Genomic DNA, 26,844 nt, shown 5'->3' with positions numbered 1-26,844 from the left:
ACCATGTATTTGTCACATTGTATCTCAGCATTCAAAGTGAACTTCATGACCACTATCATTTTCAGTCACAGTTTTATACATTTAGTGACATTTGGCATCTTGACACTTTGTGTGATTAGTATTTGTGTTATTGGTGCTTCTTTGTCTTTTCCATAATGAACAGAACAAGGTTTTTATTCATGTCCTCACTATTGAAAGGTGTGGCACTAGGGAGTGTACTCAGTCCAAGCAAGGACTGCATCGCTTTAAGCAATGTGAGGAATGAGTAGTCTGTTTTAATGACTCTTCTCTGTTATTTACAGCAATGCAGTATGACAGGTTTATTAGAGGCATCATCCTCTTAATCATGGATCAAACAGTCAGTTCGTCATTGATGTTGACAGGTGGGAATTTTTAAATAAGTTTTTGCCCTTATGTTGTTGGTATTTATGCCAATGTGTTTTTAACGCATCTATGCCAATCAAATGCATGCTGACATTGCAGCTTGAAGTGTCACGCTACTTGATGAATGTGATCTGTTCTGCCTAAAGGGCAAAACAGATCTGATTTCAGGTGACATGGGAACAAGACACCTCAGACATTCTCATCCTTTAATTTAAGCAAACCCAGCTACAAAGACACACAACCGTTGCTGTCAAGAACAAGACAGCTCATTGATTAGGGTTGTATGTTCTGTATGTTCTGATGTCTTTTTATGCATGTTATATTTACTTACAAAATGTTATTATTATTGTTTGTTTGCTGTAAGGACCTTGGCAGGCTGTACAGATAGAGGTATCATTACATGGAATTATAACGTTCTGTCTATGACTTTCTGGTTTCAAATGTTGAGATTCAAAGTTTTTATATCCTACCTTCTATACCTGGGAGTTGCTTCGTACAGCTGATGCAGCAAAGGCTGATTTGTTGGACACGAAACAGTGATGTTAAAAGGGAAATCCTTTACTAAACTAAACTCATTTTTCCTTTGCGACTGTATGTCTTTATGGAAAACTGCCGTGATGCTACTTTTAACGCCAAAAATTAATGTATATACGACAATCCATCAGTGTTTTACATGTATACAATAAAGCATCTGGTTAGATCAAAGATTCTCACTAACAAATTTTAGCACAAAACACACAACTGCAATATATTCAAAGAATGCCTCTGTTCTAGCCTTTGATAGTGTTTTCTCTTGGTCCACGTCTGTTCTGCTCTGACCACTTATTCCATCCATCCATCCATTATCTATACACCGCTTAATCCTCACGAGGGTCGCGGGGGGGCTGGAGTCTATCCCAGCTGATTTAGGGCGAAGGCAGGGGACACCCTGGACAGGTCACCAGTCTGTCACAGGGCTACACTTAGAGACAGACAACCAAGCACACTCACATTCACACCTATGGACAATTTAGAATCACCAATTAACCTCAACATGTTTTTGGACTGTGTGGGAGGAAGCCGGAGAACCCGGAGAGAACCCACGCTGCACGGAGAGAACATGCAAACTCCACGCAGAAAGATTCCGGTGCCCCCACCAGGACGCGAACCGGCAAACCACTTATTCCATAATCCTCTAGTCTCTTTTTTGGTCCCCAAACTCCTTTGCTTTGTCTAGCCAAAAAGTAGCAGTGTTTTAGGTCTGCATATAGGGACTTTTATCGTTGTGTGTCTACACTAAGAAAGGCAAAGGTGCTTACTGGAACCAAACATTTTTCTTTTTCTTTTTTTTTTTTTCTTTTTTAGTTCCACATAGAACCCAAAAGGTTCTTTAAAAACCATTTCTGTAAACTGTTCTTTGAAGAGCCCCAGAGTTTCTTCAAAGAAGCATTAAAATTGTCTAGGCATTATAAATGGTGCACCAGAGAACTGTAGCAAAAATAGATTCTTAAAGGAACCATTCTCAGGATAGCCACTCGTTAAGCAGGAAGCCTCTCTAAAATCATTCTTAAGTCACTTTTGAAATAAATGGTTCTTTGAGCATTATCAAATTATAATGAGTAGGTTGAAAATTAGCTCATGAACAGAGTTGTTTTCCATTTTATTAACAGTCCTTTTTTGCTTCATTTGCTTACAGACAAGTCAGGTATTAAATATCTGAACTTCAGAGAAGCTCAAAGTCAATTCAACAGACCTATTGGTCAAATACGAACAAAAATCCCAATGAGAGGGAACAGAGGCCCCTAAAATCTTAAATTAACCTGTGTATCATACTTAAAAATCAAGAAGCACTGAATGCATTTAACAACCATGGACTAATTGATTTCAAGAACTTTAAGAATTTAAGAATTCACAGGATTTTGGTTCTTCCATTAGATTTATGTCCATATGCCCTACTCATTTATTGTATAGTCCAAGGATCTGTTTCATCAATTGCTTGCTGCTAATTTCTTTACAAAAAAATCTAGCCACAACTGCAACTTGAAAGAAACCAGCATAGTAACAGTTGTAGACACCTTGGCTCTAACCCTTAGACAAAAACACACAAACCACTCATAGGTTGTTAATGGATTATATTGTACAATACAAGTGTTTTCTTCAAGGTGCCTTAGATTAGTACAAATATAACTTTTCTGTCACCACTCCATCCTAATATCAGCTTCAAAAAGAGAGCTAAAGAAAATAAAGCATTATAGCACTGACATGTAAAACCCAGCGCACACTTACTTTACACAAGACAAAGTACATTATGTATCAGACTGACAGACTTCTTAAATGAAATAATGGCAGCACTCGGCAATCCCATTCCCACTGTTTTTTTTTCAAACAAACGGTAGTGATCATTTATGAATTATGGAAATTGCAGAGATGAAAAAAGATAAAATTATCGTAGTTTTGCTTTAATACACTACACCCAGATGTGAAAAGTATGTTCACCAACTCCAACATATTTTTTCTGGTTTACATTTCAACTAGTTAAACATGTCCATTTAGTAATTACAAGACACACCCAGAATATGCTTTGTTTTTACATTTCAGTTAACAGAAAGTAACAAGAAATACTTGTAGTTCAAATGTTGTATTTTAAAATGAAAGACACATTTGGTGATATTAGGGGTCAGGGGTCAGGGGTCCCCCCCCCCAAAAAAAAACCCCAAAACAAACAAAACTGAAAACATCTTACCCACCACCAAAATCATTAATAAAGGTCCTTTAGTAGACTGAATAGTAGCAGCCAGTTGCTTGACTTGAATTTTGAATGTTTTCTGGTTATGTGACATGTTACGTAAGTATTTACTATTTTACATACTTTTCCACCTATGACTCGAAGTCTTAAATTACATCTAAGAATTTACCTCAAAATTATGTGGTCAAAAATGTCTAATTCTACTATAAGCGAGCTCATGTACATTATAAAAGCAGAAATATCACATTTATTCCTTTCTCAATAGCAACACCACTGTTAAACTGAAAGGGTGTGGGATTTTGCTGTTACAGCCACACTTGGTTTGGAAGCTTATGGTGGCCAATTTTGGCAACGGCAACAGCTAAATAACATTCCTGTGTTGGTTTCTGTTGTTCGGTCTTTTGGCCCACTTGCCTGTTAGGTATTCTGTGGAATAAAGTAACAGCGGACCTGCTGGGGCTATTTGATATAAGGGTGGTGGGTGCAGTCAACAAGTAAGTCAGAAATTAAAAATCTCTCTGATGTTTGAAGTGTTCTGTATGCCTAAAGCAGTTTCCTTCAGGAAACCGGGCTGGCAGAAATGGCAAACACCCCCCACCAAGTGATCTAATAATGCCAGGGGGAGACACCAGCCTGAGGGCATTTGTTACTCCTGGATCTTTTTTCAAAACTGAGTATTTGGTATTATTTACCATCTTAGCCCCAAGCAGTTTAGATGTATGTTTTAGATGTAAAACAAAGTTATTTTGTTCAAATATCAACAACCAAAGGTTAGAACTGGTTAGGCTAGGTTTTCAGTAGAATGGCTTGACACAATGAAGGGTTCAAGAACTGTCAAAAAGTGATTCTTTCTGTTTTTACAATTTCTGGATGTGAAGAAAGATTTTGGGGTTCAGAGGATTAATACCTGATCAGATAAATTATTTGTGCTGTCATTTAATCCATCTGTAACATCTTGGTCAAAACCTTGCTTGTTTCCAAAGTGAGATCTCCACTCTTAGTTTGTTTAACTTTAATTATGTCTGTGTTCTGGTTATCAGAATGTGTCATTTTACTCTCAAGTACTTCTCTAGATGCCATCTTGCCATTTTGCGTATGGTGGACATAGATACCTGACTTGTGGCCACTCTGGATACCCTTAGTTCCTTTGAAGATGTGACCACATCGTCCAAATCCTCCATGTTACAAGCCCTCACTAACTCTGGATTAACATTCTCTTGTCCTTGCACATATAATACAGAGCTATGTCTTCTATCTGAGAAGCGTCCATTCCTTGCTTTACATGATGTGTATTAACTTTGCATGGCATGTCTTGATTTGACCATCACTTTTGCATTGCCACAACCTTATTTGTTTCTGTACGTTGACTTAATAATGAGAATCTTCTTCTGGTTTAACAGTCAGTCTGTGATGCCTCCTCTGTAAACTGGCCAGACTCAATGTCTTTTTCCTCTATGCTGATGCTTGACATGTCTTCTTTTGCACTGTTTTCATCTTGGTCATTTGTGATGTTTACATTGTGATGTAAAGACGATGTCATGATGTCCTGATCTCCATCATGCATTTTGTAAGAGCACTCATTGTCTTCTTGGTCATATGCATCACAAATCATTTGCTGTTTGGGGAGCACCTCTTTGTCTTTATCACTTGCACTTTCATCTGAGACAGTGTTGTCCTGTACTTGTGGAAGTGTGGAACGCATTTCGTCCTCATAGTTTTCATCTTGTTCATCTGACATAGTAGTTATATGCTGTACAGGTGACATTTCCTCATCAATGCTGTCTTCCGACAGAGTGTGATAAATTACACTTTTTGCATCTTTTTCAATTTCTTCATCTTGGTCATTTGAAATGCTAAGATGAGGTACCGCTAAAGCAGCTTCTTCCACAGTTTGCTCCCCTTTCTCTTCAAAACATATATTGTTGTCTGCAATCGTTTGCATTGAGGAACTTGTGACTGATGCATCTTTTTCTTCACTCTCTTCTTTTTGGTCAGCTGAGTAGCTTATATTTTGCTGTACAGTTGACGCCATTTCCTCCACAACATTCTCATTTTCTTCCTCATCAGTAATGTTGTTATCTGACATTACGCTATCCTCTATCTGCAAACTTATGGCCGCCAATGCCTCTTGTTTTTCAGTGTCTTCATCTTGGTCACTGGAGGCGCTAGACCCCTGTCGTGACACTCTTTCCTCCAAAATACTCTCCTCTTTCCCTTCATTACTTATACTGCCTGAATCTGCATTGGCTGGGCTCTGATCTACTGATGCTGATTCTATAATTTGTACATCATCAACAGGTTCTTTGTAGCCAGAGTTATTGTCTTTTGTTGTGGGTAAATGTTGCTCTGATGTTGAAATGGTTTGTACATTAGAGCCCTCTACTTCAGCAACATTTTCAGGTGATTCTAATGTCAAGTTGGACTTTTCTTCTTGCTTAGTCATAGTAGTGCTCCCTTCACCATGATCTGCCTGTTCTTCCATTACCTTCTGATCAAGTATGGGCCTCTCTTTTGACTCATTCCCAGTGTCTGTCAGAATCTCATTTGGACAAGTCACTAACATTTCATCAACCACAGCAGTGAGTTCGTCTTTAGATTCAAACAGTTGCTCCTGCTCTGTCACCTCACTGGTGATGGTTGACATTTCCACCTTATTGTCTTCTGCCTGGATACTAGAAGAAGTGGTAATAGCCTGATTTGTTTTTAAGTCTGAAACACATTTCTCTGCTGGATAGGCATTTTTTTCCTGTTCCTTTTCATCATCGCCTGTGGCTTTATTTGATTGATGTTTTGACCCAACTGTTTCCTGTCTGTCCCCACTTTGTGCTGTGTTATCACATGTCTGATCATCAACATTGTTGACGTGGTCTGATGTCGAAGTGGAGTCTGCTCCCTCAGGAAACGTTGATTTTTCCTCCCTTTCTTTATCCTTATGAATTAAATCAGTGACATCAGCCTCAGGTAGGAAATCTTCTGTGGAAGTAATCTGAGTGACCGTAGATGTATTTTCCCCAGAAAAAGTTTCAGGAGGGACATGATTTTTCTCTTTTCTTAATTGTGGAGCATTCAACTCTTCTGGATTCTCTTCTGGATAAATGTGTCCTGCTGTCAGATTTATCACATCTATAAATTTGGTTGTTGGAATCTCAGTGATTTTATGCAATTGATCAGGCCCAGTTTTGTCTTTTGTATCTTCTCGTTTCTCAACCACTATGTCACATGGCTCATCTGATATCTGAACTACTTCTGGCTCTGATAATGACTTTACAGTATTTTCTTCAAGATTTATAATGGAAGAATTGGTTGATGTTTGTATTAGATATTGTTGGACACCTTCACTATCATCAAATGCAACTTTGATCACCTCATTTGGATTCTTATCATCTGATGTGAAGCCTTTAATGGCCTTGTCTTTATGTTGTGAATCTTGTCTACATGGTTTGGGAATACTAGCGGTACTAGTGGTTTTCTCGAATGGGTGACTTCCTTGGAACTGATTAATGCTGACCTGCTCAATTCCAAGTGTACTTAGTCCAGCTGGACAAATTTCAGCCTGTCTTGTTTCTACCTTCAGTGCTCCTACATGTCCCAACCCCATTTTTGGCTGCCCGGTATCAACTCTCAAAACAGCAGCTGGTCCTAACCCCATCTGCCCTGGCTGCCCAATCCATGTTTGCCCCAAATACCTATTTATTGCAACATCACCCCCCTGTATAGTAGCAGCATGACCTGGCAAACTGCCATACACACTCCCCTTGGCTGCCAAACCTAACACCCCCTGAGGGGGAGCAGCCTCTTTCACCAGGATAGCACCTCCAGGCAAAATGCCCTGAGATGAGCCTGGGCCCAACCCCTCTGCTGCATCTGGACTACTGTTATTCTTGACTAACATATAATTGCCATCTGAATTTGGCCCAATTATTTTCCAGCCCTCGGCCGGGACTGAGCACAGTGATGCATCTGGGCTACCAGGTAGCAACAGGGTGGGGCTGACTTGGCTGGTGGTGCTAGCAGGGCTTTGGGGACTTTTGGGGCTTTTGGAGCTCTCGGTGTGTTGGATGATTAGTCCAGAAGGAGAGCCTTGAGGTCCACCTATTACAAGTCCAGAAGGACTTTGGGGACCACTGACTACATATAGGCCTTGAAAATTTGCTCCGTGGGACCCATCTGCCAGCAGAACAGTGTTCTGTAGATGTGGTTGAACTACATAGCTCATGGGTTGCAGTACAGGGCTGGTAGTGTAGTAAATTGGCTGTTGCTGTAGCACAACTGTTTGAGGTGGATAGGGCAGTGTACCAGAATGAGTAACGTTAGAGGAATGGCTGGTGTTTGTAACCTTGGAATGAGAAACTGCCATTGGTGGTGGACCAGTGCTTACTGTACTGACAGATGATTTTAAGATGTTAGTAGATGACATAACTTTCTTGGTCTTTATGTCTGTTTGCTGTGTGTCAACAATATGCTCAAATTTGGACTTTAAAACTGGCTCTACTCCATCAACTGTGGTTTTGACAGCACGTGTAGTTGTGTGTGTCAGTTCGGGTGTTGTTCTAGGAGGGGAACAGATCTCAGCCAGAGTCTTGAACTTCGACCCAAGGTTAGTGAGGGACGACAGGTCATTGTCAGAATCCAGAAGACTGCAGCAGCTCAATGAGCCAGCAAAGGAGCCCTGGCCCTCAAAATCATATTCTAGCAGACCATCCTTCACGGGTACAGCACACACAGCTTTCTGTTTGGGCCAAAGAAAAAGTATAAACATCAGTGTTAAGACGATTTCAATGCAAGTGTGTATGTAGAAGATCTGGTGACAAATAACGACTGCATGCAAAACCAACATAGTACCTGTGAGTAGTAATCATTGAGGAAAGAATCAGGAAGGGCCATATCCTCATACAGAGCTGTTGTATGTTGGAAACCAAGTGTTTGCCTGTTGAATGTAGCACTGTCATTGACGTAGTTGAACGACTCCCTTGAAAACCCGTATGCGTCGTCAATCTCCATCAGATTTTGGGAGGTTTCCTGAAACTTCTGCATAGTTTCATTGTAGGTTGTTGTATGATGAATGTCTCTCATTGCTGAAGGCATAGTGTTAAAGTTTGGTGCTGGTGCTGTCTCTATTTTCCTTTGGGTACCAAGCAAAATAGGGACACTCTGGAGTGGAACTTCCTAAAAAAAATAAAAGAAGGAACAAAAATATTCCCTATGAATGCATATTATGTATGATTTCACTTCACAGTGTGGGTGTGGTAGCAAATTGATTAGCACAGATTGACTATTTGTTTAGTTAAATAGTTTCTCTTGTTGTTTTGTCATTAGAATATGTTTTTGTATTTTTCTTAATAACTTTCACAGCCATCTCAAGGCCCCCCTGACAGCTCTCTGTGCCATCCAAGTGGGCCGTGGCCTCCCTGTTGAGAACCACTGGTCCAACTTACTGGCAACAGACACTTACCAGCTGCCATTAGAAAATTGTCTGATAGAATGTATGGCAGTTATTTCATAAAAAGAGACAGATAAATGGACTAATCAGTTTTTTAAAACTGGGTATAGATTTTCCTATTTGTCTTCATGTGAACCAAATTTAAATGTTTGAGACGAGATGTTCATATGACATCCCATTATTGATAAACCATCCTGTGTTCAACCACCTTTTGTCTTTGACATCGCTTTTCTAAAAGTTCACTTTCAATAATACTAGAATTACATTTGGTAAATTAAACCAAATTAGGAATGGAGGGATTTAATTTCTTCCCATGAAATAGAAACCCACCTTATCCTCGCCTATGCCTTCAGTGTGATAGGATATCAGGTGTTCTTTGGTGTCAAATGGTAGATCACTAAATTGGTCTGGAAATATGGTGTTTGCTCCTCCACACTGACAGAATACCAGGAGAAGTGGTATGACTGCACAGAGAAAAAACAAATTCAGATGGATAAAAAGATTTTCACTGCAAGCAACCCAGTCTCCTAAAAATGACCTTCCTATACAACTAAATGCATTTCTTAATTACGCCATTTGTTTTATTGCTTTACTGTTATTCCTTTTTTAGCCAACCAATCCTATATTAGATGGGGCAACACTCGTCACCTGGTAAACTCAAAAATAGAGGTGAAACTTCAAATATGTTGTACATAGGTCAGACTTTAACCCAAACCATGACATTTTTCTAAATGATGTAGTTTTGGTACCTAAATTTACCAAAGCTTCTAACATATTTTTTTGTTGTTAAAGTGTCAACCAAAGCATTGTAGTTTCCTAACCTCACCATGCAGTTTGATGCCTAAACCTAACCAAACATCAAGTGAAAACTGAAAGTAATCTTGTGAAATAGAGAAGAATAACAGTCCCACACGGGACGTGGGCCCGGTCTCCCGTGAGGGTTCAGTCACTGGCTTAAATGCTTTCATCCTCCCCTTCTACCTTCTTATGTGGACTTTGTGGCTCTTTCAAACTGGAACTCTTTCCTGCTATGGCACAGATGTAAAAGTATATTTGTTTTAGGACAAAATATATGTTTTTTCATAGCATAAAAGGGAATGCAGTTTAGTAATATTGGAAAATAGTTTTGTGGAGACAGGGTTGCTGCAAGACACAAAAGCAAAAACAAGATTGACAGATCTTAATCAAGTTCTTCATAAACATAAATTATTGTGTCATTAACCTAATGCAGCAATGCAATACACAATAGTTGAATGTTCACTGACTTCACTTAATGGCTTCCCATTACCTAGCATTGCATATAAGCACTACTATTGCAATACAAAGAATGCTATGTTATGCACATTATTACTGGCTATTTGTTAAAGCTCCACTCACACAGCAGTAAGCACATTGCCATAAACAGTAGGCCAATGGCTGGGCCACCAAGCTCAGTAGATGTAGTTGTTTCTCCAATAGTCTCCAATTTGCAGTCATCTCTTTCCACACAGTCACAAACACCCACAGTAAAAATCTCATTGGTTGGGCAGGAAAGACCTTTAGCATCCAATATCTCCACCTGCAGCTCATATGAGCCAGGCCACAGCGCCTCAGTAGAATGAAAAGCAGCACTAGTTTCTGGAAGCAACAAAACATAGACAGCTGTTAAGCACACATTATGTTCTTATTATTACTAGGAATATGACTCATAATTTTAGCCGTTGTAATTTGGCCGTCAGTAATACTACGGCTACTTTCACTACTGTATACTACCATGAATTCAATTCACTTTGGTTCACTTCAGTTTTATATATTGCAACTACAACATACGTCATGGCAATATATCAAGAAATTTCTGACACATACAAGGACTCAGGGTGGGTTGTTATCTGCCTCTACCAGTTATAATGGTAGAGTCAAAGTACAGAGAAAAAAGATGAAGTGGTGTGCCAGACACCCATGTATATTAAATTGTATTTTAACTCTGTCAAACTGGTTGTGATAGTGATAATAGTGATACACAGGAGAACAACAATGAACACTGACCAGGTTGCAAGCACTTTCAGAGGCACAATGAAGTTTTCAGTATTAATCTGGAATTTATATTTCAGGTTTTAAACTCCCTTTAGCTTTGCCAGTTACAATTTTAAAATCTATACACAATCAAAGCTACAGTTTGATGGTACTTGTCAGCACTTGTCACATTTTCTTCTCTTGTTCTTTGAATTCTGGACATAAAAATCCTGAATCTTTAAATTGTCACTCAAAGTTCAAGGATGTTAATTTTCTTACCATTGAGGACTTCTGCAACCCAGCTGCCTCGTGTACCCTCAGGTATGATTCTGAATGTGAATGGAGTACCGTTGGGACTAACATCTTCATCAAAGCCAGTTACAATAACAGTTTTTTCATCAGAGCACAGGTCACTGTGGGTGGTTGTCAGGGTAGGACAGTGGTCGTTCGAGTCTTTGACCTGAATAGCTATTGTTCCTGTGACTGTCTTTGATGGCATGTCTGATGGTGACAACAGCTTAGTTAGTCAACCAGCACAAAGACTGTAAGGATATAGTACAATGAAAATACACGGCACTGCAAATGTCAAACCAGTGATCAAAACATTTCATCAGTTATTATTTGCTCTAGGGCTTCTATTCATTCTGTGATTGGTGCACTTTGAGTAACAAAGCAGTTTGACATGTTCTGCCATGATCGGTGTACTTAATTTCATAAATTACCCTTCATAATTTATGAACTGCTCAGAAACTCAGAAACCTACAGTTAATAAATCATGCATAGAAGTAAAGTCCTTCAGTGGTGAAGACAGATGCTCTTAAAACTGAAATTTGTCAACAAAGCAGAAATAAAGCATTAGTGTTGACAAGAGTGTTACCTTTTGTCATAGCCAGAATCTTGGCAATGTAGGTGCCGTTCACCAAGAATGGTGACTCTCTGTCTGGTACCTTGTTGAGTCTAATCTCAGCTGTTTCTTCATCTATCGTAAACCAGTTGTCTGGATCAAAGGCTTTGACATAACTGAAACACAACGTATATGTATGAAGAAAAAGAAACAATTAGCAATAAATGAACAATGCTCCATCCATCATCTGTACACAGTTAATCCTCACAGCCCATAATGCTCAATATTATAGCAATTAAATCATTAGTTCAACCTTTTGGTAAAAATGCCTAATTTCTTTGAGAGTGAGGAGACAAGATCAATAATCTCACTTCTATGTGTGTATCTAAATTCAGTAAAACATTAACAAGTCTTGCACTGATCAACATTCACAAACAAATGCCTCTCAAGCTCAGGAACACATTGTAGCTGCTTATCCTTTCTTCAATTTCTTATGATTAGCTAATGGTGTGAATCTTCCTATCGAATTCTTTGCAAGAGCATAACTATATCTTAAATGGCCCTATGCTATTCTAACAACTGGGGGCAATATTTTATCACTGCCATTTTTGAGGTGCTTTTAACATAGCACCCAAGATTCCACTGTCTGTGCAGATTTGGTGCAAATCCCTACTTTGCATCAAGGTGGTTAGCGCAGGGTGAAACATGTCAGCACCCACTGAATCTGTTCATCCATCCATGATCTATACACCATTTCATCCTCTGTAGGGTCACAGGTGGGCTGGAGTCTATCCCAGCTGACTTAGGGCAAAGGCAAGGGACACCCTGGACAGGTCACCAGTCCATCACGGGGGCACACAGAGAGACAGACAATCAAGCACACTCACATCCACACCTACGGACAACTTATGATCACAAATTAACCTCAGTATGTCTTTGGATTAGGTTCCAGCCCCCCTGCAACCCTACTGAGGATTAAGCGGTGTATAGATAATGGATGGATGGATGGATGTCTTTGGATTGTAAGAGGAAAACCCAAGCAGGCACATTGAGAAGATGCAAAGTCCTCACAGAAAGACCTTGGGCCAAGATTCAAACTCAGGACCTTCTAGCTGTGAGGTGCTGTTCACCACCTATGAATGGATTGCCAGAAAATTTGATTTAAGTTTCATGCCCCTATGACTTTGGTGATTACTTGAATTTTCCTACAGTGCAAGGTCAATAGTTTTGGTTTTGAGTGAAATGTCTTTAAAGCTATATGCATTGTCACAGGGTCAAAATTTCAGTTCTGTCTGGCACAATAATTAGCAAATGTTAGCATAGTAACACACTAAACTAAAATCCTTATCATGGTAAACATTACAAACATGTAAAACATAAGTCCCAAGTACAGTCATAAAGGGTTGCTGGCTTGGCTGTAGACTACAGCAACTTGACTAACCTGACATCTTCAGCCGTTTTTTTAGTATCTGGATCAACAGCAGCGAAAACGCCGATTATTCCATCTTCAGGTGCCTCATTTGGATCCTCAGACACAGGAACTTCCATGATGGTGGGTACAAATGCAGGACCCTCTGGCACATTATTTACTGATATCTTAATGGGATAGCTTTTTGCTGGTGCAGTTGGCTTTGGCTTTTTTTTTGGCTTTTTTGGTTTGACACCTGGCTTAAGGCCAACATCCACTCCAGGCCCAACTCCAGGCCCAAGACCAGGCCCAAGACCAGGCCCAAGACCAGGCCCAAGACCAGGCCCAAGACCAGGCCCAACACCAGGCTTAACACCAGGCTTAACACCAGGCTTAACACCAGGTTTAATCCCAACTCCAGGGCCTAGCCCTATATCAGGTTTAAGTTTACCATCCAACCCTACATCCAGGTCAGCATCTAGATCCACTTCTGCATCTACATCCAAATCTGCATCTAGACCCAAATCTGCATCTAGGCCCAAATCTGCATCTAGACCCAAATCTGCATCTAGACCCAAATCTAAATCTAGACCCAAATCTGCATCCAGCCCCATGTCTACTCCCAGGTCTGCCCCAACACCAGCTCCAGCTCCGGCTCCAGCTCCAGTAGCCAGAGCACCACCCTCTCCAACCTTGACGTTCACGTCCATCATTTGCGCAGTACCCCTCACAGGAGGAGCTATATTCTCAATGAGTATGCCAAGCTCAAGATTTTGGACTTCTTCAAAATCCACAGGCTGTTTGGTCCAGGCCAGAAGATAAATGAGGTTGTGAGAGAAGACAGCAAGAAATAGGAAGCAGGAAACACATGTAAGATACCAACCCAGTGCTGTTTACGATATCACAAATTAAAACAAATTTAAGGTCCCATATAGTAAAAAAATCCTTTTTTTTAAATTGTGTTTTGTATGTTATATAAACTAGGTGGTGTAAAATAAAAGCTGAGAAAATAAGATGTTTGCTTCTGCCATACCTCAAGCCCCCTTCAAGCCTCTAAGCTTTAAAACCAGAAAGACTTATCAATGGTGCAGCTCAAACTTTGTATAATCCTGCTCCCCCACTGCCCTCTTCTTCCGAAGTGAGCCATTCAGAAAGAGCAGCTGCTTCACAGTCCACCAGGTGTGTTCACTTTTAAGAGATGCCTCTATTAACTCTAAAATGTCTCAGCCACAAGAAAAGTTAACCAAATGTTCTACTGTTGGATGCAAGAGTGAACACAAGAGTCTTTATGCATGCCCAGCATCTGGGCATATGAAGATCCAGTGGATTACTTTTACTTTTGACTGAAATTTTAACACAACATTAGGAAGATCCTCACTGTTTACGTCTGTCCTGCTCTTTGTGGTCACATATTGGGTATTTTAGTACAGTCTAGTTATATTTTTCTTTCTGTTGTTAGACACAGAAACGAATTAGTGTAAAATAATGACTAAAAAACAGCCCATTAGACATATTAACCAGCAGTAGACACTAGACATTAGAACAGAGCTAAAACCAGGGGTTGTACAGTTGTGATAAAATTAACCATCTTTGCATTATTTTGAGCTGAAAAATTGAAAGACACACTTTGGGCAATATGTGAGAATGTCAATATTTTGGGGCACAATATGGGACCTTTAAAATGCTTGAAGTTACATCAAACAAATGTCAATACCTTGACCAGCATCAGGATACCCTCATTGGTCTCTTCGTCTGTCTTGATGGTAAAGAGATTATCTTCATTTCCTTTGGCAATTGTAAATTTAGTCAGCCAATTGTCTGTGTGTTCAAGGTCTTTGTCCAGAGCTTTGATTTTCATCACAACTACATCAACAACATTTTCATCCACTGAGCCAGCGTACTGCAAACAGAACAACATTTTAAGCATTCAGCATTCAGTAAAAAACAGTAATATGGTAAAACTGTGTGTGTGTGTATGTGTGTGTGTCTGTAGTGTACAAGTAGGACATGTGTTTTACCTCAGATTTCTCCAAAGTAGGGAAGTTGTCATTGATGTCCAGAATCTTGATCTCCACAGTTCCTGTACCAGTTTGCCCCCCTGGTGCCCCTCCCATATCAGTTCCCATTACAACCAGCTTGTAGAAGTCAATAGTCTGTCAGAGAAAAACATCACATCAGAAGCATGAATTGCACATCTGTTCTACTGTAAACAGATGAAATGTAATTATATGGTGCATGTTGTGACAGAAGTTAATAGGATTAGATTAGCCCTGTTTTTCCAGCATCAAAAAGTAGCTCAGGGAAAAAAAGCACAGCTGCAAAACCTTGATAAGCTCTTAATTATGACATTTTGGAGAGCATAAAGGATTAGTTAAAGTTCAGTCAAAACAACACAATTCAAACACAATTCAAATGATGTAATTGTGATCTGGAGTAGGAAACCATTACTTTAGGGAATAGGTTGATTCCATTATTTTTCTTGTGAGTTGTTCTAATGGTTACAGAGTGCAAACAGTGAATCATGTTTAATCCCCTTCAAATTCAATGACTGACTAAAGTCAAAATAAAATCTGTTATTACTTACACTTGTCAGACAGTCATGTAGTTATGAAACTTCTAAAATGATCTTATATGCCATGTGTTTTATTATGGGGGCAGTAAGAGACAGCTTTACCTCTCTGTCCAGTGTGGGCTCTTTGACATACAGCTTGCCTGTCTTTGAATCGAGACGGAACATGTTCCCTGCGCTCTTTGGCTCCTGGCTAATGATGCTGTAAGCGATCTCTGCATTAGGTGTTCCAGCCTGGTCATTGTCTTTGCCCTCAATCTGCATTACAAGGGTTCCTGCAGTGGATCACAACAAACCAGGATCATCTCAGCAAAATCCATCAAACACATTAAACAGTACGAAGTATCCACATACATACATACAGTATATGCAGACTGTGTTTAAATGTGATATGATGGACTATAGTTACAATTGTGAAAAAATATTGTAATTAACTAGAAGAAAAGATGCATAACAGATGTCCGCTACAGATATAGTGCTATGATTGATTTTGAGGTCACAGGCAGAAGGAGAGAGGGCATGAGATGGCTCAAAATAGAGAAATGAAATGAGCTCTGTGTGCGAGACAGGTGTGCTGAATCAGAGCAGAGCCAGTTCCTTAATCAAGACCTCTATAAAAAACCCAGTCCTGCCACTGCCACTATGATTGTATTACAGATTGCAGTCTCTGCTACCTGTCAGTATACGTATGCTTTGAGGCAAATTATTTACAAGTTTTTGAAGATGCTTTCAGTCCTTAAGATCCCCTGACACATCACATCTTCCACCTTCCTTGCAGTACAGCCTGCACTGACTCTGGTCACCCCTGCTTTCTGTCCTAGAACTCATACATTTTACACCTCTTGGACCCCACTCTGAATGAGCCGTGCTTCTGGTAACCTTGCTCCTTTGCTAACATAGAACCATTCCAGTATCCCAAACTCAGCTCCGCTGCCTGCTATCTGGATGCCACTTGGCCTAGCTTCTCTCAGCTAACCCTCTGTGCTAAGTCCAGCTTTCAGCACAATGTCAGTCCTGCCTCCTCACTTGCCAGCAACCTTCCAGCTTCTCATCATCATTCTCTGCGACAATAAACTAGCTTTCACTTTAAATTTGTCTACCCTAGATTGTGACAGATTCTGGGTTCACTAAGAGTTGCAATATTTAAGTGTGGGACATTAATCTTTGTCTTTTGACAAGTATTTGAAATGCTGCTAAACTCTGACTGGTACACACACACAAAATGTGACATATTATTCCAGGTAATTCCTGACCACTTAAAACCAAAGAAAAAAAAGCAAGAACAAATGCATGAATACATACATTTCTCATGTGAAATCATTGAAAATGTTACCAACATTGGCAGAAGATATTGGGTCACATCACTAACAGAAGGAGAATAAATGTGCTTAAAGTCCTGTGTTACCTGCTTTGCTTGCCTCTGAGATGTTCCCTCTATGCAGCTCAAAGTAAGGTGGGTTGTCATTCTGGTCCACAACTGTGACAGTCAGTGGGATGTCATCCTCTGCTTTGGTTCCATTTGTGTATCTAGCAATGCCTGTTAGCTGTATGTATCACGAAAGAGACAGACTGTGGTCAGAAAGTCTAAAATCAGTCTTTTGAAGGTGTGTAGAATTTGGGGGGGTTCATTTTCAGAAATGGAATAACAAATGCTAATTATGTTTTGAGTGTACAATGACTTAAAAAATAAGAATAAATGTTTTAATTCACTTAGAATGAGCCCCTTATATCCATGAGGGGTTTCTCTCTCAAACTTCGACAGATGGTGAGATTACCAAGATTGCACATAATCACTGTTGTTTACAATCTGATGATGGAAACAGGCCAACAGAACAAACTTATAGAACAAGAGCTGAACACTAAAAAAAAGTCAGTCATCAGTGGGCTGTCCGGTACCCTCACACCAGTTATTATGAAATGCGTTGACAGGCTAATCTTAAAGTATATCACAGCCAGCCTCCCACCCACCTTCGATCCACACCAGTTTGCCTACAGAGCCAACAGGTCTACAACGGATCCCATTGCCATGCTCTTCACACTGCGCTGACCCACCTTGAACACCAGGTTCAGCCCCATCCTCTGCTCACTGTACACATATGACTGTGGCCCCCATTTGTAACTGCAACACCATCATTAAGTTTGTCAATGACATGGCTGTGGTTGGACTTCTCTTAGGAGGAGATGACCCACTACCCTCAGGCAGACACTTCAAATCCATCAAATACCATACAAAGAGACTGATAAACAGTTTTAACCCCAGAGCCATAAGAGGACTAAACTCTGCCAAACACTCACACTAACAGTTTGGACTTGAGTGCCCCTAGGAATTCCTTCAAGCTACTTGTAAACTTTGTACTTATTTATAATGCACAAGAGATTACTGAATAGTTTCACTGCAAGTCTGCAATGACAACAAAAATAACTTCTATTCATTTCTATCAGAAGACAATCTGACAGAGTCTCAAATAAGTATTGAATGCTACAAACTGGTCTCCCAGGGAATTCTGGAAACACTCAGTGCCAGCTATGACAGCATGGATGGACTTGTTTTCACCTTGTGTGCTTGTCTTTGTGTGTGTGTGTGTGTGTGTGTGTGTGTGTGTGTGTGTGTGTGTGTGNAGACAATCTGACAGAGTCTCAAATAAGTATTGAATGCTACAAACTGGTCTCCCAGGGAATTCTGGAAACACTCAGTGCCAGCTATGACAGCATGGTGTGTGTGTGTGTCACCTTGTGTGCTTGTCTTTGTGTGTGTGTGTGTGTGTGTGTGTGTGTGTGTGTGTGTGTGTGTGTCTGTGTGTGTGTATGTCTGTGTGTGTGTGTGTGTGTGTATGCCATCACGGAAAAATGTGGTCCTGGAGACACTAACTATCGCAGGAACTGCCACACATTATGTATGTTTGAATTTTGTCAACATGACAGCATTGCAACCATGCAAAATATAGTCATAAAACTTTGTAAGTGTGTATTTGTCATTTCACATAGGTGTGGCTTGACCCAAAAAGACTGAGTATTCATCTAATGTAGTAAAAACTATCAAATACATATAGGTCAAATGTACTGTACATATGTGGAGGTTTCACGTTTGCCTTCACAGTGCATTCACACCAGCATAGGAATGCATTCCATTCATGAAGCCAAAAAATGTAGTTGGTCAACTGGGTTCGATAAAATGTCATTTATTAAACAATAATAACGCAATGCGCACCCATAGACATCCATCCATCCATTATGTAAATGGTCACTTATATATTATGTATACTCCTCTTAGTCCTCCCAGTCTATCGCAGTACAATTTAGAATCACCAGTTAATCTCAGAATGTTTTTAGACTGTGGGAGGAAGCTGAAGAACCCAGAGAGAACCACAGGGAGAACATGCAAACTCCACACAGAAAGATCCCAGGTGTCCTAACTGCTATGCAAACCAGGGATCTTTTAGCTGTGAGGTGAGAGTGCTAACTACTGAGACACTGTGCAGCCCTGTCTCTGGACAGATTTTGTCAATATGATTTTCTCAACCATGTAAGGGAGAGTCACAAATTTTTGCAATTAGGTTGTTGAGGTTATTGACTAAATAAAAAAGAGGGATGACACATCCATGACATCACCCATAGGTTTCCTGGAAAGCAGTTTCAAAGTTTATTGTGGTGGCTCAGGCCATCACCATGTTGGCAATATTTGATTCCTCCTCACTCCCAGCTAATCCTAAAATAAACAAAGAGGTGGAGAGGGAGTGTAGCTGAGGTAGGCAATGCAAACACCTCTAGCACATGACCTGTCATATGATGGCACCCACTGGTCACTCAAAGCTACCACGCCCTTAACTATGCAAAACCTTAAGCCTTAATACAATCTAAACAACTGAGTTATACAAAAATTCATCCCCATTATGAACAGACATCTTTCTATAAAGACCAAAACTGTCTTATGTACTGCCTGTATATAAGAGAAAGTATACAGTATTCAATTCAATTTCAATTTAATTTTATTTATAGACTTCACAACATATGACATCTCACAGTGCTTAACATAGTAAGGTACAGACCTTACAGTTTTAAGGTCTCACTCTCTATGCTCTCTGTATGCAAGCACAGACAACGGGAGCAACGCAAACAATGCAAAGTGCAAAAGCCGACTGAGTTTAAGTTGTTCTGAGGCACAAAAAGTGACATGAACACAGTAACACATACTGTCATTGTTTGTTGGTTTAAAATCAAAAATGCATGAGGGTGGCTCTTGGTCAGTTCTGTTAACCAGGTATGGCAGTGTTTACGTCACAACAGACTGCAAACCAGAATGGTTTGTAAAGGCATATATGTTTTATTGGATGGGGAAAGGACAGAAGCGAGGGCAAGGTCTTTTCTCAAAATTTCTAGATGCACTGGGAACATGGAATGATGTTTAAAAACAATGGGAATATGTGAAAACTGTGGTAAAATATTGTTTAGCATGATATCTCTCATTTAATATACATGGAACACTTTTTTTTCATTTTTGCAATACCTGTTTATCTTTTATCTTTCTATTTTAATTCTTGTCTCTTTAGGAGTCATAAAGATACAGGAAGTTGTGTTTAGAAAAGAGAAACCTCGACTTTTGATTTACAGCCAGCATTTTAAAATACATTCACCTCACAGTTGGGAAAATTAAAAAAAGAGAAAAAAGTATATGTCCCCTTTAAAGACAGACTTACATTGTAGGATGCATGTTTTTCCCGGTCCAGTTTACCAGTCATGCGTACAAACCCAGTGTCATGGTCCACCACAAACAGGTTGTAGGGTGGTTTGTCAGCTCCTGGTCCAGCGAGGTAATATTCCATCTTTGCATGTTTTGCTTTATCAGAGCGAATCTAAAAAATAAAACACACATTTCAGGAAACACTTAAGTGTCATCTTATTTTTCTGTCCATGGTTCTATCCATTTTAATACTTTAAAGGTGATATTCTTAAGAAATAATGTATCATCTCATAAAGCACACACTTTGTTATATTATGACTATAGTTGAATGTCACTATAAGAACCTCTTCAGCCATTGCTATGAGAAAATGTCAACCAGAGATCTACCACAAATCAGCGGTCTACCACATAAAAAGTCTTTTATTACTCCTTTAGGAATAAACCATATATTGATCACAAATTAAAGTGATTACAACTACTAGGTCACATTTTGCAGAAATTTAAAAAACTTTTAGGCTTATATGAGCATGCATTTGGAAACCCAGATATTTTGCATTTTAATAAAACTCTTTACCAAATGAAAATGTAGTAGACTAATGTCCCTTAGTTGGAATTCACATTTGTAATGACATGCATTACAAGAATCTAATCCAAGCTTTATGCTAAGCTAAGATAATTGAAACCCAACTCGAGCTACACAGATAAGGGACAGACGTAAGCATGATATTGCCAGTTCTCATGTGACTCTATTGAAAACAGTAAATATGCATCATTTTCCAAACATCAAATGTCATGCTGCTGATGGCTGAAAACTGCATCTCAACACTGATATTTTGCTCATACTGGAGCTGAAGAGGCTATTGAAACCTTTTAGAAAATGAATGAATTTCCCACTGCGGCAGATCCACTCTGACCTTACTTGTCACAGTGTTTTTTCAGCTGTAACATATAAACCTGTGACGCTTTCTGTTAAGGAGAGGACAAATTTATTCTGACAAAATGGTATTCAGTGCAAAATAAGTTTCTTTTTTTTCTGCTCTTTAAACACCATGAAAAAGCAAATCTTTGAGAACATGTATCAGTCTGTAGCTTAGGGCCAAATTCTCTAAAGAAGCAAAGCTGAGGATCTGAGTAACTGAAGCAGTCTCTCTTCAAGTAGAAACATGTTCTTTCTCACTATAGGTTTAGTGGGAAAACAGCCTATAATGTGACAGAAACTTGTCACGCAATACTATGGGAAGCCATAGTATTGCATGACAAGAGATATTGATGAGTAAAAGTCAAATAACCTTTGCAATGAACGGCAAATGTGAGTAGTCAGTGTTCTCCAGCGCCTTGAAAGGAGGAAGGATCCACTCTCTCTTCTTCCTCCTCAGTGTCTTCTCCCTCTTTTTGCTTGTCTCAGCACTGACCATCTAAAGAGAGACAGGAGATTGTTGTGAGCAGTATTGTGATACAGTGCTGTTGGTTGGATGGTTGGTTACACTGTCTACACAGGAAGCACTCAGGCACAGTATTGAACTTCAGATCATTTCTGTACTATATTTATCCATGTAAAAGACTGAACTTGAAGGGCCTTGAAGTGAAGTAGACTTGAAGTGCAAAAATATGCTTCTGAGACATGTCTATAGCTGCAGGCTGTTGCACAGAGAGATAGCATGTTCTGTAAAGATATACCACAGACCTCAGAAAAAAAAACTAGTAGCTTCTTAACAGCCATTAAAAAATACTAAACTAAACTAATATTAGATGAGAATTTTCCTCATGAGCTAATTTGTAGATCAATATTTACTGACTGATGAAAGACACAAAAAAATGAGACTGATCAGTGTATGTGATCAAAATATAAACGTATATTTAAAAATGTATTCCCATTGTACTGATATTTTATATTTAAGCTACAAAAAATAGTAGTTCAAAGTTCTCATGTAAATTAGTGTTGACTATCTTTCAAGCTGTAAAAACTCAAATGTAAAAGAAATTCATAATATTTTAATTTGTAAATATACAATAGTGTAGTCTTAACCTTAATATTTATGTTAGGCAGGTAAATTTGCTCCTGCAGAATATGTTGGCTGAGCAAGACTAGCCAGTTTGTGTTTGTTCAAAACGACTTTTTAAAGAAAGACACTGCCGTAGTTTGGCCTGACAGACATTGGGCTTTATTTCTTTACAAGGCCCTTTCTGTTTTTTAAGCCTCTTACATTACTTAATTATTGTCCTGCAATGTGGCCTGTTGCGAAACATGCTAAAATTAGATTACACTTCAGTTACTGGTTGTGTTTACTGAGATCAGAAAATTCAGTGTACACCTGCAACCTGGAATAACAAGCAGAGCATGATGCATGATCGAATGCTTGACTCAGTTTTATCCTTAGGGCAATTCAAGTTTTTGATTGAAGTTTATTTTACTTCCAATTTACTTGTTTACATTTGTTCCCTTTTTAAAAAATCTTTAATGCTCTAATTAATGTTTTCATATTTTTCCTGACTTTGCATTCCAGTACTTTTTATTGCTATTGTTACCCACGTTTCCTACTTATGTGACGACATAGAGAGTTTCTTTGTTCTTTCTGCGGCTCATGTATTGTGTTTTTAAGAAAGCCACACAGATGGAAGCACCCCGAGGCTCAGAGCACATTATGTGCCGTTCCAGTTGGTTCAGTTGAAAACACATGCCTAGTTGTTCCCACCCTCATGTTTTTGCTAAAAGTGAGCAGGTTTTACTGTGTGGAATGCCCTGCCTGACACAGTTAAGTGTCGTCTTCAGAATCACTTCTAAAAATGAAAATGTTTTTTCCCTTAGACTCATCAGACAGGAAAAGTTGCTATGCTGGCACTTTACTGTAATATTCAGAATTGTACTCCTGGCCTTAGACTGACTGTTAATAAAAAAATATACAAAATAAATAAATTTTAAAAAACGCAAAATAGGTTTAAAGTACAGTAATGTTAAAATGTATGAACTTAATTTTGACGTATTTGACAAACAAACCAAAAAACATATTAGTGTACGCCTAAACTTCTGAGGCAAAAGAAAATGTTATTACTGAGGGTTATTAGACTCCTTTTTCACTGTCAAAGTGTAAATTTTAAAAAAGCCCTTTTAGTTATGTATGTGTATGTTTTTGATTGACTGATTTGCACGCATTATGTTAAAATTCCCTTTGGTTTAAATTTGGAAATTTGGGCATTAACGTTAAATTAAAGTGACTCTGCTTGACTTCAATTAATCATTATTACTGGTTAATAAAGTTTGTTCTTCGGCTATAAAACCTTAAGTAAGTTTATATCCCAACATGTAAAAGCTGTTTTGTAGTTTTTTCAGGCAAACAGACAGGCCACAGCTTTTCAAATGGTACTGCATCTTTGTCTCTATAACAAAACCGCACAGTTCAGGCACATCTCAAAACAGCAACGCTATTTCATTGTGGTTTATACACCAATATAAAATGACCTGACATGAATTGGTTTGGCAACATTTTCACTAATAATATAGAAAATTCCATGGTTAGTGGATTACTTGTAAATGATGTTACTGACCACTTTGTAGTATTCACAGTTTGCAGTCATAATTATAAAGACAGTAAATGGACAAAGGAAATCAAATACAAGTGTATGCAAAGTTAAACAGCTATGGAAACATTAAAAGTGAATTCCTTCCACAAGACTGGATTTTGGTTTACAAGGAATATAATGTTAACACAGCATATTGAGATCTTTTTGTGTATATTTGTAAGATTATACAACAAATATGGTCCTATCAAGATAGTCAAGGTAAAAGCAAAACTATAGTGGAAAACCCTGCATTAGGAGGTGTTTTCAAAATGCTTGTAACAGGAAAGACTTTCGATATAGAGAATTTATAAAGAGGAGAACTACAGAAGCTGAAAACACATATAAGACATATAAGAAAAGATTAACGAACACTATGAGAGTTCTTAACAAAAAATATTATCATGTAATATCAGAAGAAAAATAAACACAATATTAAGGCCAAATGTAAAGTATTGAATAGTGTTTTTACAAATAGAATTCGACCTGAAAGTTACCCACAATATTTTGCAATAATAGAACTATAAATAATAATAACACCGTTGTAAATGAGTTTAATAAATTCTTTTTAAGTGTTTGACCAAAAGTAGCAAATTAAATAAAAGGGACTACAATGGGTGAAGATGATAATTGTGTAGCAAGAAATCTAAGGTCAGAAATGGCAAAATTAAAACAGGAATAAATTATCATTTAATCTGAAAAATAAAACAAACAAAAAAAAACTAATTTATGCCAATTGTAAAAAACAAACAAACAAACACAACTCTTTAATTTAGCTAAAGATGGATAACTCTAATATTGAAAGAGTATATGAAAATAAATTTCTAGGTGTGGTACTGGATCACAAACTTAGTTGAAAACCTCATATAAAATATATAAGAGCAAAGTTGGCAAAAATGTTCTTATTACTATGACAGACATAATACACTCTGAATTCAAAAGCCTCCTATACATTACACTGTTCACTGTTTTTACCATACTTGACCTATTTTTCAGAAGTGTGAGGTAACACATATAATACTACATTATATCCAGCAAATATGTTACAAACAAAAGCTATTAGGATAGTACATAATGTGGGATATGATGAGCACACTAATATATTATTTTCCAAAAGAAATACTTTAAAATTCATGGATTAGGTAAATTTAGAACTGTGCAAATAATGTCCGAAGCAATCAACAAGTTACTCCCTAATAACATACAACAAATGTTCAGAAACAGCATTGGCAACTATGAGAAAAAAAACATTTGCTCGCACCATCATGAACAGTAGATGTTTATCAGTTTGTGTAAACTTATGGAACCGTCTGGACGACGATCTCAATATGAGTACAACTATAAAACAGTTTATAAACAATATATATATATATATAAAACAATATGATAATGTGGAACAGTAAACGTGTTCTTGAGGTTTGTAAAGAGGTATAAAGGTACGAGGTATGATGCAAACAGTAAGATATAAGGTGTACAGACATGTAGCGGGTAGGAGCTAATAAGTTCAACTTTGGCCTACTCGTTTTCAGACAATATTTAGGTTCTGGATTTGGTTTGTTTGTTTCTGTTTGCTTTTTCATCGCTGACTGCTGCACCAATTGGCCAATGTTTTTGTTTATCAGTGCATTATTTAGTTATGAGGCATTGTATACATATTTTGATGTTGCTGCTGCAATTTAGAAAAAAAAGAAAAGAAATCTGCTGCATATAGATTGCAACCCTACACCTGGCTTTATAAAATGATTAAAGTTGAGCAAGTAAGCATCACATCTACTTAAGTGATTATCATGATCAACAATAACATTTAATCAAGTAAAGTCTAGTCCATTAAAAAATGAATCCTGCTCCAGTAAGAACTTAGTCTCTATGAGTTGTTTCAGGGTGAATACTCACCAAGGCCAGCACTAACAGAAGCAGCAGGCCCACTTCTGCGAGGGAGAACCGAGCCATGAGTGCAGGAAGCCTGCAGCATATACCAGCCTGTTGTTACTCTCCGTATGAGCTGAGGACTTTGAGTTAGACTGCCAAAAACGAAAAACAAATGAGCAATAAATAATGTTTTTTTACAGACACACCTATGTCAGTTTCCCCCCCCTCTCTTCATACCTGTACACCACTCCTTGATGTGCAGCCCCTTCTCCTCCCCTCCCCTAGTTTCATCCATGGTTTTATAACTTAGGCTGTCACATGCTTGACAAACTTTAAGGTGTGGCTGTTCACTGCCACATAGCAGGTCGAAGTATGTCCTCAGGGTATATCACTTGACAGGACTGACAAGGACAGACAGGTAGAGCAAGCTGTAAAAACTCTCCAACTTTCCCAGAAAATGCTACCTTTCTAAAAAAAAAATGTTTGTCTTAATGCAGTGGTAGCAGATTTTCTACGATATTGATTTAAACAATAGTCTATCCACAACACGTAGCAGTAAAATTATATTCTTTGAGAGGGCAGGGAGAAAGAGAATGATTTTGTGGAGATTCATGTACACAGAAATGAATTCACTGTTGTCTATGCATCAAATACAGCAGCTTCCTACACAAGAGAGCATGCTTATGAAAAAATGAAACTTCCTAGTCATTTGGAAAAGCAGAAGAGAAGATTTTCTGGTATATTAATAACATATTTGTCGTATTTTTAAAAAAAAAAATATATATATATACTGCTCAAGAAAATAAAAGGAACACCTAAACAACACAATGTAACTCCAAGTCAATCACACTTCTGTGAAATCAACCTGTCCAGTTAGGAAGCAACATTTATTGTGAATCAGTTTCACCTGCTGTTGTGCAAATGGAACAGACAACAGGTGGATATGAGAGGCAATTAGCAAGACAACCCCTATAAAGGAGGGGATCTGCAGGTGGTGACCACAGACTATTTCTCTGTTTTCATCCTTTCTGGCTGATATTTTGGTCACTTATGCATTTAGTCAGTGCTCTCAGCCTTAGAGGTAGCATGAGGCGTGTCTACAACCCACAGAAGTTGCTCAGGTAGTGCAGCTCATCCAGGATGGCCCATCAATGCGAGCTGTGGCAAGAAGGTTTGCTGTGTCTCTCAGCACAGTGTCCAGAGCCTGGAGGAGATACCAGGAGACAGGCCAGTACACCAGGAGACGTGGAGGGGGCCGTAGGAGGGCAACAACCCAGTGGCAGGACTGCTACCTCCTCCTTTGTGCAGGAGGACCAGGAGGAGCACTGCCAGAACCCTGCAAAATGACCTCCAGCAGGCCACTAATATGCACGTTTCTGC

General features: G+C 38.8%; 1 protein-coding gene across 1 annotated transcript; it reads right to left on the bottom strand.

The window, feature by feature from the left end:
* Positions 1 to 2,011: 2,011 nt before the first annotated feature.
* Positions 2,012 to 25,777, bottom strand: LOC103357339 (uncharacterized). Its single transcript, XM_008281862.1, has 15 exons — positions 25,702 to 25,777; positions 25,489 to 25,616; positions 21,330 to 21,455; positions 20,057 to 20,212; positions 16,768 to 16,906; positions 15,468 to 15,637; positions 14,812 to 14,946; positions 14,508 to 14,693; positions 12,827 to 13,590; positions 11,419 to 11,561; positions 10,821 to 11,042; positions 9,927 to 10,166; positions 8,880 to 9,013; positions 7,952 to 8,275; positions 2,012 to 7,838 (listed from the first exon to the last, which is right to left on the bottom strand). Exons 2-15 carry the CDS (start codon positions 25,543 to 25,545, stop codon positions 4,503 to 4,505), a joined length of 6,132 nt encoding a protein of 2,043 aa, XP_008280084.1. The 5' UTR covers positions 25,546 to 25,616; positions 25,702 to 25,777; the 3' UTR covers positions 2,012 to 4,502.
* Positions 25,778 to 26,844: the final 1,067 nt, after the last annotated feature.

The sequence above is a fragment of the Stegastes partitus genome, unplaced genomic scaffold, assembly GCF_000690725.1.
Source record: "Stegastes partitus isolate 25-593 unplaced genomic scaffold, Stegastes_partitus-1.0.2 Scaffold248, whole genome shotgun sequence".
NCBI classification, from domain to species: Eukaryota; Metazoa; Chordata; class Actinopteri; family Pomacentridae; genus Stegastes; species Stegastes partitus.
Note: the sequence above shows the minus strand (reverse complement) of the source record. Positions and strands in the feature narration are given on the sequence as shown.

Excerpts from the sequence above, each read along its gene's own strand:
- LOC103357339 (XM_008281862.1), bottom strand. The coding sequence starts at position 25,545 with ATGGCTCGGTTCTCCCTCGCAGAAGTGGGCCTGCTGCTTCTGTTAGTG. Across the intron at positions 13,591-14,507 it reads GTATCCTGATGCTGGTCAAG|CCTGTGGATTTTGAAGAAGT; the intron begins GTATTGACATTT and ends TGGACCAAACAG. Across the intron at positions 11,043-11,418 it reads GATTCTGGCTATGACAAAAG|ACATGCCATCAAAGACAGTC; the intron begins GTAACACTCTTG and ends TGTCACCATCAG.